Below are 14,049 nucleotides of genomic sequence, written 5' to 3'. Positions count from 1 at the left end.
TTTTTCTTAAATTTACCACCGAGGGCGTGATTTCGGCTCGTGCCGAGCGTTCAGGCAGCAAATCTCGGCACGTGCCGAGTTTCGGTCCCAAGCATCCATCGGGACCGAGATCGAGTTCTTTTCGGCACGTGCCGACTCGGTCCCGACCGTTCACACACAATTTTCGGCACGTGCCGACTCGGTCCCGAGTCTCAGCACGTGCCGAGATCTCTAATGTGAACGCCACTATTGAGTGTTTCCAAACATTTGAGTGGTTTGTCTCCGCCCCTGTTTGTTTCACAGATTAGTCATTTGCATATGAATGTGTCAGACACAAGGTCACACAGCCACTGAAAAAAAATCATTGATTTTGGTGTTTTCATATGCCGAATTTATCCAATTATAGCTATCCCATTCCTTTATTTTTTTGGTTTCCAATAGCCTTACACATTTGGATGTCCCTACACATGTTAAAGCAGACCTTGATGGGAAAACAAATTGATTGTGCCGATAAACAAGATTGAAAATCTTTGCTGTTACTTCATGGACGTTTTCTAGGAGTTTATGTTTTTCAAATACAAGGTCTTTAACAAAAAATAACGTATACTTATTGTCGTCGGATTAACACCAAATTTTCACAGCTTTAAGATGACAGTGAGAGGAACTTGAATGTGTCCAGACAAACTATTTCATCGATTAATTACCAACGAGTTGTGGTTTGAGTTGAGGGCAATGCGAATAAAACAGTAATTGAAATTCAGCACACTATTTTTTAAAACGCGTTGCTTCACAGACCAGACACATTCAATTTACCAGACTATTGAACAACTAGGAAAAGTGAAAAAAATACTTCTTATCGCCAGCATAAATGCGTAATTATTTTTTTTACAGAAAAAGTAATTTTTCACCTTTGATTAAGTAATGGGTCATAAAATGCAGATACGGGCATGGCAAACACACCTTTGCAAAGCTTGAAGTCTGGCGATTCTAAAAATATATACTTTCCTGGGTCTATTTGTAGTCATTTTGTCACAATTAGAAGATGAAAACAAGTAAGCAAATAATAGTCTCGCTACCTTAAATGTGACTCGTTTCCTCAAGTCAAATCTCTTTGTTTTCATAAATTGTCATTGGACTTTTATTTGCCTTTGTTATTATAAACCCTCAGTTTACAATGAGATCAACACTAGTTGCGTTCACGCACAGCTCCTTAGCACGGGCTAAGAGGTCAAATTCCTTAGCCCGTGCTAAGAAAACGTGCGTGAACGCTTAGCACGGGCTAAAGAATGCTAAGTACGGGTTAAATCTGATCCGAATTTAAGACGCGGTCTAGACCTTAGCACGGGCTAACGAAGTATGCGCGAACGCTTAGCCCAGGGCTAAGCACCCTCTGCGGCGACCTTTGGGTGTGAAAATTGTCCCATTTTCGTATAACAACACTATTCCACCAGTCATTACTCCGCGCTCGCTTCCACACTAATCGGGTCACTGTAGTAGTAGAGCGTACAGCAGCTCCAATCGTAGACAAAATCAATTTGGTTCGCTGTCTACGACATGCATTAACTCTGTATTCTGTTACGACCGTTGTATACTGTTTATGTGCATCCAAATAAGTTGGGTCCGTCTTCTCTCGCGTTCCTGTGCACGTCGCTTCAAATTTAGAACGAAACATGCCAGCAGCAGAAATAGAACCTCGCGCGTGTCATCCATTTTTCGTTCGTAAATAGCGGCTTACCAAAGGTCACCGACTAATGCCACCCCTTAGCCCGTGCTAACGACTGGCCCTCCCCGGTGCGTGGACGCAATTGGGTCTAGCCAAAATGCAAATATGCTAGATAAGCCTAAATCAACTTAAATCTTAGCCCGTACTTCGCGTAACGTGAACACAACTAATGAAACATTGACCAAGTCTCACTGTGCAGTAACAATCACAATGGCAGAATTCAAACTCATTGTGCTAAGTTTGAATTCATTGTGCAATGAACATTCCAAGGTTTTCAAAACATATTCCACTTGAACAGAGGGCATGGCATTTTTTTTCCATTAAAAAATTCAGGAATCAATAAATGCCATCAAAAGTATGAGAATTCCCCCAAATATAAATCTATAAATAGTTTTAAAGCTATCCTACTCAGACTTTTCTAGATATAAATTTCTCCTCACGATAAAATGTCTGAGCCTTAACATTTTATCTTGGGTCAGACTGTATATCTCAGCAGATTACTCGTACATCATTATCATCAACCATTCACATACCGGTAGTACTACCTGGTAGTAGTTTTCACCTTGTTGGGTTATTTTTATCAAAAGCAGCAATTCAAAACTTAATTAATGAGGGAGAATTACTGAAAATGTCAATAAATGTGCAACAAAACTTGTGGTAAAAATGGTAAGTAGCGCCTCATTGTCAAAGAATTGACCAAATCACAAACATCATTTTTGTTTGGCCATGTTCTGGTGATAGCATCATGTAATGTACAATATGAACTGTACAGTGATTTGTTCAACAATATATGTACGGTGATTACAGAATCTTTTATGATTAGTTGGTGAATGACCAATATTAGATGCCCTAATTTTAACTGCGAAATTTCATACCTAGTTTTATCTACTCTGTCTGAGATATTTTGGTTAAATAATTTAAATCAAAATTACTTTTATGTGCAAAAGATACTTCATTTTCCCAGATGAATAAACCTAAGTCTGTGTAAAAGTTAATCCCCTCAATTGTATGACCTTTAAACATCAAATAATTATACAGTGGTTTATTTGAAATTGGGAAAAAATATGTATTTAGATATATATTTAGGTCTATTTTATTTTTAAAAGATATATCTGTTAGTACATTAAGTTGCTGTTGTAAAAAGTTTTCATTTAATGCTTAAAATGACAAGATCATTGTCAATGAGCTAACACATCTGCTTCTCAGGAACTGAGCATTACTTACAAGTGAGCCAAGTATTTATTAATATAAAAATTAAACAAAATTGGTTTTATAGGTCATCCTTGACTAATTTTAACACTCTACCCGGTACATCTTGAAAACAGAAGCACTGAACATAATTAGCTATAGATGGCGCTATACAACTCACTGCATTTCTTTGTTTTCAGCATTTGTCTATGGAGCGATAACTATTGGGTTGGCTTTTGTAGCTTCATTTATGGGGCCTTTCGTTGTCATCAGCAACACCATATTTGGCACATCTGGTGGGCCTCTGCTGGGGGTCTTCACTCTTGGAATGTTTTATAAGCGTTCAAATACTTGGTAAGTAGTATACATCATGCTTTCATTGTAATCGGACATGTCTGATATTTTTAAACCAAACTCTGTTACTTCATTTCAAATATTTATTTGCATTGAACAGGGGCATGTACAGTATTTGCTCTATTAAATGTTCAGCTCCAATTTTCTGTATAGTGAAACATTCAAATATTACCTATAGAAATACTTGTAATTTACATATTAACCATATGCACTAATAGAGCAAATACAGTGATTATTTCAGTGCAACAACTTTTATATATCCATCAATATTCTAGTTTACTATTTCATCAGTTCACTAAATCTCATAAATTCAAATTTACATTATGTAATACTTTTTACTTTGTTCATGAATCTTATTGTAGAATCAACATGCTAGAATCTTTAAAAAATGGCTTCATTGCTTCATGATTCGAACGCTTTTTTTCTTCATGATTCAAATGCTTTTTTTTCAACTTTTGTTTATAAACATTTTCATAAACAACAATACAGCTGTAAATGTGTCATCTAATTATTGTTTTTGTCTATCACAGTGGTGCATTGATTGGAATGGTAGTAGGGTTTTGTTGTGGTTTATGGGTTAGTGTGGGTGCTATAGTTACCAAAAATAGTGATGATGCATTGGAAATATACAAGGTAAGTGGATTTTAATAATTCTTAGTACCACAAACTGAATGTGTGTGACTTTGTTTCGTACATTGCATTATGGGAAAAGGTTGGCATAGATTGCATAGTTAGGTTACCAAGGCAACTGTTGTCAAGTTGACAAAAATAAAGGGCATGATTCAAACTTGTTCCATTATCTGAATTGCCACATTGTATCTCATGATCAAAGTGAGAACCCAAATAGTCCTCCATTTTGGATTATGTTTGATTATTACATCTCACTGCTGTTATGCATGCTGTGATTGGTTGAAACTCGGTCACATGACATTGAATAAAAATGGATATTACATGGTATATTGCCCGCCAAGTGGATATTACATGGGTATATCACCTGGATAACGTCACTGAAACTACTGTGCAACGATACTGCGCATAACAAATTGTCGTTCGCTGCACTGGTGCTGCCCCGGCTGCTGTTGTTTTCAGAGTTGCTTTCAAGGTTTTGAAGAAACTTTAGCCATCTGAAATAGACAGCAAACATGCCAGAATGGATATTAAGTAAGATACTTTGTTTTGATCTTTAGGGTATGTTTTATACCAAGCAAAAATGTACGGCAAAGCCACCACTGGAACTTCGCAGCCGGGGTCGCTGCGGCGCGTTCTACACTGTGAGCATTTCTATGCTTCCACGACGATGTTAACCGAAAACGATCTAAAGCTTTGCGACTTGAATAGATGATGTGGTACACTTTAGTGAGAATGTAATTTCAGTCATTTCCACAGCACTCTGACATTTTTATTTGGAGAGTGATCAAATAACTTGCGTTTGAAAATTTCTCAATTCATTTCAAAAATGTTATTCTCGATAATTTGAGTGATTCACACTGCTGAAACACTGTTACTAAAAATACTGGTAGATGTGACTGTGCATGGTTGATGTATGTTCGGTGTGATAAAATAAATAACACATGGTTTTTCGGGTAATGTCACGATTTGTTGTCTGCCCTCAGGCTGTTGGTCATGACCATAATATTCCTTGCTCAATGGTCATGACCGCCACCCTTGGGCAGGCAACAAATCATGATATTGCCCTCACAAACATGTGTTATTATTTAATTAGTAGACTGTTCATACTTTGGGATCAAAATAACCTATGGTTTAAGTACTAATCAATTTAATTTGTATTTTGCAGTTATCATTCATGTGGTACAGTACATTTTCCTGGTCAATAACAGTGATTTTAGGAATCACCAGTAGTGAAATTTACAGGTGTATCAAACCAAGTATTACAGCTTTAGAAATTGATCCAATGTTGTTGGTCACATTCCTCAGGTAAGCACGGCATTTCACACATTCCACACATCCCGCAGGCTAAGTACGGCATTTCTCATGTCCTACATGATAAGTGAGGCATTACTCACCTCCTACAGGGTAAGGAAGGCATTTCTCACATCAAACAGGGTAAGCAAGGCATTTCTGATATCCCACAGGGTAAGTGAGGCATTTCACACATTCCACTGGGTGAGCAAGGCATTTAGACATTTCTCACATTCCACAGGGTAAGCGAGGCATTTAGACATTTCTCACATTCCACAGGGTAAGCGAGGCATTTAGATATTTCTCACATTCCACAGGGTAAGCGAGGCATTTAGACATTTCTCACATCCCACAAGGATAAGCAAGGCATTTAGACATTTCTCACATCCCACAAAGCTAAGCAAGGCATTTAGGCATTTCTCACATCCCACAGGGTAAGCAAGGCATTTAGAAATTTCTCACATCCCACAGGGTAAGCGAGGCATTTAGACATTTCTCACATTCCACAGGGTAAGCGAGGCATTTAGACATTTCTCACATTCCACAAGGTAAGCAAGGCATTTAGACATTTCTCACATCCCACAAGGATAAGCAAGGCATTTAGACATTTCTCACATTCCCCAGGGTAAGTGAGGCATTTAGACATTTCTCACATCCCACAAGGATAAGCAAGGCATTTAGACATTTCTCACATTCAACAGGGTAAGTGAGGCATTTCTCAATACCTTAGATAAGTGAGGCGTTTCACTCACATCAGTCCAAACTAGATTCTGAAAATCAGTTGTTACTCAAAATGAACATTTATAATTATTATAATATGAGGTTATTACAAAGATACCTCAAATTATGCACCAAGAAAGTACAGCTGGAGTATCGACCGACGTGCAGCGGAGGTCGATGCACGGTGTACTGTCTGAGTGCATACTTTGAGGTATCTTTGTAATAAACTTATTATTATACATCTTTTCCTTCCAAGGATACACCATAGGATTGCTGAAATCCAAAATGTTTAGAACAGAATCAGCAAGCTACTTTGTGTGGAGTCTGGTCAAACTCTGGTGGCAGCTATGTTTGTTTTTATTATTAGAGGATGCTTACGCACGTAATCATTCCATATTTGGAATTTGCATTTCCTAATATGGTAGGATGAAAATACCCTGTAAAATACCGCAAAATTATGGCACGCTGTAACTAATGGCGTTACAGTGACAGATGTATAATAATATCATTTACACAGGTCTGTCTGTTTTTTTTTACTGTTTATTTCTGTAGGCCGACAACTAGAAGAGGAGAATACCAACAAGCAGAAGAAATTGAACCAATGACTTTGAAAGAGTTGAAAAGAGTGAACAGTGCTGATGAAGAACAGGAAGAACTCAACGGAATTATTCCGAACCAACAAAAAGAGTATTTCCTTTAATATAAGCATGAATGTCTAATACAAGTAGTACAATCATGGATGACAACATTTTCATTGGTGTTTTAGTTTTACTTGACCGTGATGCAGGAACATACCAATCAAGGTAATTTTCCATTCACTGTTAAATATTGCATATTGTTTAAAAGGTGCAAACTGAACGTCTGTCACAAAAATCATATGGTTTCATTTTGAATTTAAATTTTTTTTTTTATAACTCAATGTGAAAATGCCAATCATTGAAAAGGGGGGGTAAGAGATATCATCATCAAATATGTATAGCATGAAAATACCAGAAAACATTTTGTTTGTCAAATCCTGCGAGATATTTTTACGTCACTGTGATCTTTGTCCTGTTTTTATGTGTATGAGGCAAAATCTTGCAGTTAATGGAAAATTGTCTATTGGTATGTCCTTGAAAAGTTCATAATGTGAGTTTTTCTTGTCTTAGTCAAGCACGATAGTCAGCAGCTGGTTTTTCTATTATTTATGGTCATTATGTCAGCTTTGTCATGCATGAAGATTGCTTTTGAGCTTATATTTGTGGTCGTTACACTTAATGATATTGCTTGTTTTAGGATTATATATGTAGATATACATTGTGTATATATTAAATTTTTTACAAAGACCAAATGTAATGTACTTATTTATTAGCATGACAATCGATAGCTTTGCTACAACTAAACTGTACATGGGGAAAAATCTTTCTGACTGTGATGCAGTTGTACTGACATGTTAAACACAAAAGTGAAATATGCTTGTAGCAGGTCTGTTGCTCAACATGTACCATATTTGCTCAATTAGTAGGACATGCATTTAAGTAAATGACAGCGGTGAATTAATGATTATAATGAGTCTTATTTGAATGATCCAATATATAATAAATGCTATTGTTTGTTTACATGCATTGAAGATTTGCTTCTACTAGAGCAAATGCAATACAAATTATTCAAAATATCTTCTGTAAGTTTGGATATATTGTTTGCTCACTGGATTTTATGATAGACGATCATCATGAGTTATCTCACTGTGATTCATGCATAAGATGTGTACTCTTTATCTTGCAAAAATGTTAGGTTGTTTGTGCAAAATAATCTGGTACATTACATCATGGAATCCTATTGTATAAATTTGTTTTTGTAAAACGATAAAGATAAACACTAAAATCAGGTTTCTAATTTATGCAACTTCCAATTTGAAAAGTAATGTTAATATTTGTTGACACAAAATATGTCAGTCTGTTCTAAATCCAAGCTTTCAGAATACATGTACATTGTTATAGTCACGTCAATGTCAACCATCTTTATAAAAAAAATGATGTAACATTTGCAATGAAAAGTACAATTTCTTTTTTTTATAAATAATTGTGTGTATTTTGTAAGTTTCAGGGTATTTATTTTTATATCTCAATCTGAAAAAAACTTTTCTGGTTTTGTTAACTATATTTGTGTAATATTTATTGATATTTTTAAATAAAGGGACACAGGGAATAACAGGCATCTTAATTCATGGCATTTCATGCGGTATTTTTACTGTAACATGGAAGTGGAATGCAGACAGGGATTTTTTTATAAAGGAATATTTAAAAAAAACATTTTTACAGAAAAAATAAATAGCCCTTTATTTGTAAATATTGAACAAGATGAAAAGCAGTACTGTTTAAGAGCAGTTGACTTTTCTTGCAACATGCTAAAATTATTCACCAATAATTTAATAGATTTCTACCTTCCAGTAAAAAACAGTCAGATTTATGTGTTCAGGATTGTCTACCTCAACTGATTTGATTGTAATTGTTAACAGGGTAAACTTAGCATATAGCGCATGTAAGAAAAAATTTGAAATTAAAGATCTGTAAAATAACATGCATGTGTGTATTGAAATGTAATTTGAGATATAGACCTTTATACTGCATGTGAGCTATGAATGTACTGACATGTATGAATCCAGAAACTTTGAATGGCGTTTGATGTGCCAGTGTATATTAATGTATTTACTAAAATATTAGGCACATGTTCCTGAATTAACCTCATCCAAGGTTCTTTAAAAATAAGTTGTATTTTTTATTTGGGTGGACATTTTGTGACTTTTGACACCCATTGGCAGTGTTAATTTCTAATTTGTATAACATCCTCACTAGTCATGACAACCCCCCCCCCCGTACATGTTTTGAATGAAGTATATTGCAGTGTGTGTGCAAAAACATTGTATGTTCCATGCTAATTATATAGAAGAGGTGAATGTGATCACTCAAATGTGTTAGATTAAAAACTTCCTCTACAATGGCTGCCATTTAACCATCTTGAATGTGACGGTAAAATCAAAATGACAAGGTTGGCCATTTTGAACCTGATGTGAAAACTAAGAGGATGTGCATTAAGATTGCATTATATTCAATGTTTGAACCAAGTTTGAATGAAATTTGTCCTTTCAAGACAGAGTTCCAGAATGCCAGATATGTTTAGGATTTTGATGCATGGCCATCCTGAAACAGATAGTAAAACAAATTCATGCATGTGTACCAAAACTGTATGATAGTTGTGTGAAGTCTGAAATGATTGTCTCAAGCTTGTTAAAGATATAGCTTCAGAACAGCATTCACTGAAACAAAATGGCAACAGGTCAGCCATTTGAAATCAAATTTTAAGAGCAAAGTGTCTCAGGATCACAACCAAGAACTTGCAACACGTCATCCGAATAACACAAGTTTGTTGGTGGGGACTTATTGCTGACTTTAGGGGTGACCCAAAACAGATGATCCTTGGTCAGCAAAGAGTTTTGCAACATATCACACCCATTGTCATAACCACAAGACTGATCATTGAGGGCAGTATGGCTATCCATGGAGGATTTCAGCAATCAATGTGTTCAAATTAAAATGGCTCAATTTGGTTTACTTCACTAAATGACACATGACAGGAAATATGTGGTCAGCTGAAAACAAGTTAATTTCTCTATCATAACATACACGTTAATATTAATATTTCATCAATTTATATTACTTTCCTTTAGCTTCAAAAACATGTTGCAAAATTGTTGCTTGTATCCACATATCACATGCTATTTGTAGGATAAGAAAATTATATTGTCCAATATCATTGATTCTATATAATAATTGCAATGCCTTTTTTGAATGAAATGTTTAATAATCCAACATTCAGACAGTAATATACATGACAAATAAGATGGATAAAAGTTTTTATAGCTCAGTTTGTACTCTTAATATAAGACACAATTTGCACTTCCTTGTTGTGTTTGGATGATTGTACATCTGTAGTTTGCTCTCTATATTTTATCCCAGATATACGTACGAAGTTTGATTTAAATCTGATAAATGCTTATTGAGATATCAGAAAAAAATGTTAAATTTATATCAGAAAATTTCAACCAGATAATAATCAGGTTATATCAGTATAGATTATTTAACATTTATGTACCTTTCATTAAAATCTGATGACTGATTCTTAAGGGCCACCACTAAGCCGCAATTTATGATTTTAAATTAATTTACAATCCTATCAAGAATTGTGGTTTTATTGATTTTGAATGAATTAAATTTAAAGGAGTCAAAATAACTTGCATAACTTAGGGTTAGGGAAAGAGAGTAAAGTACCATACTTCACCCATATCTATAACCCTAAGCTATGCAAACATGAATTAAATATTATTAAAATCAAATCATAAATATTAAATCACAGTTTTAAGGTGGCTCTTAAGATATCAGTGGAACAGACACATATACATATGGACAACCAAACTGCAATGATTTACATTGTGTGCTTTACACACGCATTAAAGTTATCACAATATAGCAATCATTTCCCATATACATCATTATGTATTTTCATTAATTCATCTTGAAATTTTTAGTAAATTTAAAAAAAAAAAATGACTACTAACAGAAAGCATAAAAAAAACTGTAAAATTGTGCTTCATCATTTAATAATTCACATGGTTGATGTAACTAATGACAACAGCTGTGAAACAGTAAATCTTCAACAGACATTGTAAATATTTATGTATGTCTATTGACAAGACTGTAGAATAATGAGTGTCGATTGGCTAGCAGATGATCAGGTGATGCAAACTCAGCTACTTTACCATGGCTCATTACTATAACTCTATCACTGTCCAATATAGTGTTAATACGATGAGCAATAGTTAGCACAGTATGATGACGAAACTCTTCACGAATTGTCTCTTGTAACAGTTCATCAGTCGTGAGGTCAACACTGGCAGTAGCTTCATCAATGCAGAGAACCTGCAATACAAGAAATCACATTTAATTTCATATATTTTCTATTTTCCTCAATACCAAATAATATTATTATTAGAGATATTTAATACACAATTACACATTTTGTATTAGCATGTTACCTTGCGCAACTCTCACCCCCATCACAGGTAATTTATTTTCCATCTGATTATCAAGATAAATTACTAATAATTATTCTAGCATATAAATAATCAATAATTCAACATACCCTTGCTCTTGTTAACATAGCTCTGGCTAGACATACCAGCTGCCTTTGTCCAACTGAGAAATGCTTGCCTCTTTCAGCAACATCAGCCTCAAGGCCCCCTAAGTTATCAACAACTTTTTTAAGATGACACTTCTCTAGAACTCTCCATAATTGTGTATCTGAATGCTGTTGTGTTGGATCCAAGTTTTCCTTAATAGATCCACTGAATAGGAAGGAATCTTGTGGAATGATAGCTATTCTGGATCTGATAATAAAAATAATAAGTTATTATTATACTAGCAGCTTTGTGATAAGTGGCTTTCGCGATAAGTAGGTTTTGTATTGGATGGCTTTCGCGGGGAGTAGGGCTTTGTCGCAGTAACTGGTCCTTTCAACTGACTTTTACTGACACTTTTCTTACTGTTCTGAGCTGTATATAACAGTCAATTACTGACAAGTAAGTAAGTATTAGAAACAGTCCCGGACATATTCAATATAGGAGTCTGAATCAGTTAGGCCCTGAAGAAAGTGTCATCACACAGTATTCCATTAATGAACGAAATTCCCATAACAATCTTATGCTTACAAATAATCCGATAATTATTGACAAGTTGACTATCCCTTATATTGCTAAATTGCCAGTTGTGAACTTTATTAGGATTCCCGCATGAAGTTACACAGATAGAGAAAATGCATCATTCAAGTAGAGAAAAACATTGATTTCTTTTATGCAGGTTATATACCGGTAATAAAATATGAAATATCCAAGAACCAACACATACCAAAACTTATATCTCAAAAGTGAATATTCGTGGTGTATTTTAAGTCTAACCGGAAGTGGGAATTTGTTACTACTACTAGTATAAGGTAGTAAATCATCTCTGGTAAATCAGGTGTCTCTCTCTCATCCAAATAATACTAAGTGCATATGGCTAGTTGCATTAAGTGCAATGTATATAAATTCAAGTGGTTACTTTTTACTTTTGTTTTCAATGAAAAACATCTTAAATAAGTTGAGCTAAGATTTCATGATTTATCATAGAAAAGTTTCATATAAGTTTGCTGATAAAAAATAGTAAAGTTATTATAACTATAACGAACAAGATGACATTTTTATCCTGTTCATTTCAGGAAAGCTAATAAAACCCTGCATTGAAAATTGCATAAAAAAATTATATATTTACCACTTCATAGTTCTTACATACTGAAGTTAATTTTGATCCAAAAATGACAGAACATGACATCCAACTCACCTAAGTTGATCCAATGCCAGATGGCCAATATTGAAACCATCAATTGTAATACTGCCTGACTGGATTTGCACCATGCGAAATAATGTTAATAATAAACTGGATTTTCCTGATCCAGTACGACCAACAATACCAATTTTTTCACCAGACTCAATGTTGAATGATACACCATTCAATGCATTAGGCAGACCAGGTCTGTATGCCATATAGACACAATGGAATGATATACAGCCTTCCTCAGGCCATGTGGGCGGTGGCTGCAATGACAAGAAGAATATATGTTAGAATCTTGAGTGTAAATGAATAAAAAACATAACAAAAGAATATGAAATTATTGATGAAGTAACAATTTACTTTATTTAAGTTTTAAAGAGAGATGAAGGATAAATCAAAGATGAGCCGGGGATTGACTGCCCTCACTGAGAAAATGTATTGATGCTAATGTTTTTATAAGAAATAGGTCTCTAACCAATGCCAGTTATAAATTCCCATTCACTCAGAAAGGAATGTATGTGTGCTGTATGCATTAATTTGTTTTATATCATTTTTTGGGATTTTGCTCTGAACAACACATTTTGTCCTCGCGAGCATGCGATTGGACAGTATAACTATATTTATGTTTACATTGTTTTGTTACATTCTCTCTCTTGGTACATTCAGATTAACAGTTGGCATTCATGTTTCTTTTCCTTGGCGTACTACTTGCAGTCTGTTGTCTTTGCCTTCAGGATGTTTTGTTGTTGTTAAAGAGACAACATTAGCCATTATGTTCTAGTCATCTATACTGCAAAATGAACAGTTTAAAACCACACACTACCTATACCCAGTCACCCTGCCATAATTTAAAATAAATCTACTATACGTACCTGCAATATGCCATCGTTTGTTTCCTTTGGAGTATCCTCTGTGTATTGTACTGCTCTTTCAACACTCACCATCTCTTTTTCAGTCTCAGTAAACATTGTAATTACTCCTGATAAAAGACTGGTGATAGACAGTGCATAGGAAATAGACAAACCGACAAGACCTGTAATGACAATATCACAATAGTAGTTGGTTACCAAGACAATAGATCCCATAATATGTATATATTTGATATCAAGGATTTATAAAATTAGGGTACTGCTTTGATATGCAATAACGACCTCAAGATGAAGTCATGTGAAATGTGAGAAGATGTGGATTCTGTGAAAGAACTAATTAGTTTTCATCCCTGGCTGTTTCTGATGGTAACCTTGCTCATTCCCAAATGTGTAATGAGTGTCTTTTACATTTTTGAAAACTGTGATAATCACCCTCAATTTCTGTTTTCACAATTGAACATTTCAATTCTTCCATTGTGTTCCGTGATTGGTTAGAACCCTTGTCATGTAAGTACTCATCAATACAAGGTATAATGTGATTTTAAAAGTGAAATGGACAATTTAGCAATATACAAATTACATTAGACTTGCCCAGCTGTGGTGATTTTTTAAAAAAATGGAAAAAATAGTTTTGCAAAAGGTGGGGTAAACGCGAAACCACCACAGACTGGTCTTATTTGCAGGTAATCTGTTGCTATTATTTATTCATGATATGCAGTGACATCACTGAACGGATACAGAAAAGGAGTGGGGGCGTGCGCGCTGCATAATGAGGTAAACATTGTATTCTTTGGAGAGTAACAGTTTTCTTTGAGCTAGAATAGTTTCCGGACTGCTGAATACCCAATTGCAGTTCCCTTGCTGAACGTCGTCTGGTATAGTGTTCGTTTTTGCA

The 14,049-nt window shown here is 34.9% G+C and overlaps 2 protein-coding genes across 2 annotated transcripts in view; one reads left to right on the top strand and one right to left on the bottom strand.

Moving 5' to 3' along the window:
- Nucleotides 1–8,441, top strand: part of LOC102809220 (sodium-coupled monocarboxylate transporter 1-like) — a 34,464-nt gene extending 26,023 nt beyond the window's left edge. Inside the window, exons 13-16 of the mRNA XM_006817771.3 lie at nt 3,091–3,244; nt 3,775–3,877; nt 5,040–5,179; nt 6,437–8,441. Of these exons, the coding sequence (XP_006817834.2) occupies nt 3,091–3,244; nt 3,775–3,877; nt 5,040–5,179; nt 6,437–6,584 (545 nt within the window). The 3' untranslated portion in view covers nt 6,585–8,441. The remainder of the gene's footprint in view (nt 1–3,090; nt 3,245–3,774; nt 3,878–5,039; nt 5,180–6,436) is intronic.
- A 1,318-nt stretch (nt 8,442–9,759) lies between these two features.
- Nucleotides 9,760–14,049, bottom strand: part of LOC102808117 (ATP-binding cassette sub-family C member 10-like) — a 64,066-nt gene continuing 59,776 nt past the window's right edge. Inside the window, exons 15-18 of the mRNA XM_085495624.1 lie at nt 13,158–13,318; nt 12,295–12,548; nt 11,063–11,306; nt 9,760–10,839 (exon numbers count right to left, since the gene is read on the bottom strand). Of these exons, the coding sequence (XP_085351750.1) occupies nt 10,594–10,839; nt 11,063–11,306; nt 12,295–12,548; nt 13,158–13,318 (905 nt within the window). The 3' untranslated portion in view covers nt 9,760–10,593. The remainder of the gene's footprint in view (nt 10,840–11,062; nt 11,307–12,294; nt 12,549–13,157; nt 13,319–14,049) is intronic.

This window comes from Saccoglossus kowalevskii, chromosome 2, assembly GCF_978046115.1.
Source record: "Saccoglossus kowalevskii chromosome 2, keSacKowa6.1, whole genome shotgun sequence".
In the NCBI taxonomy this organism is placed as follows: domain Eukaryota; kingdom Metazoa; phylum Hemichordata; class Enteropneusta; family Harrimaniidae; genus Saccoglossus; species Saccoglossus kowalevskii.
Note: the sequence above shows the minus strand (reverse complement) of the source record. Positions and strands in the feature narration are given on the sequence as shown.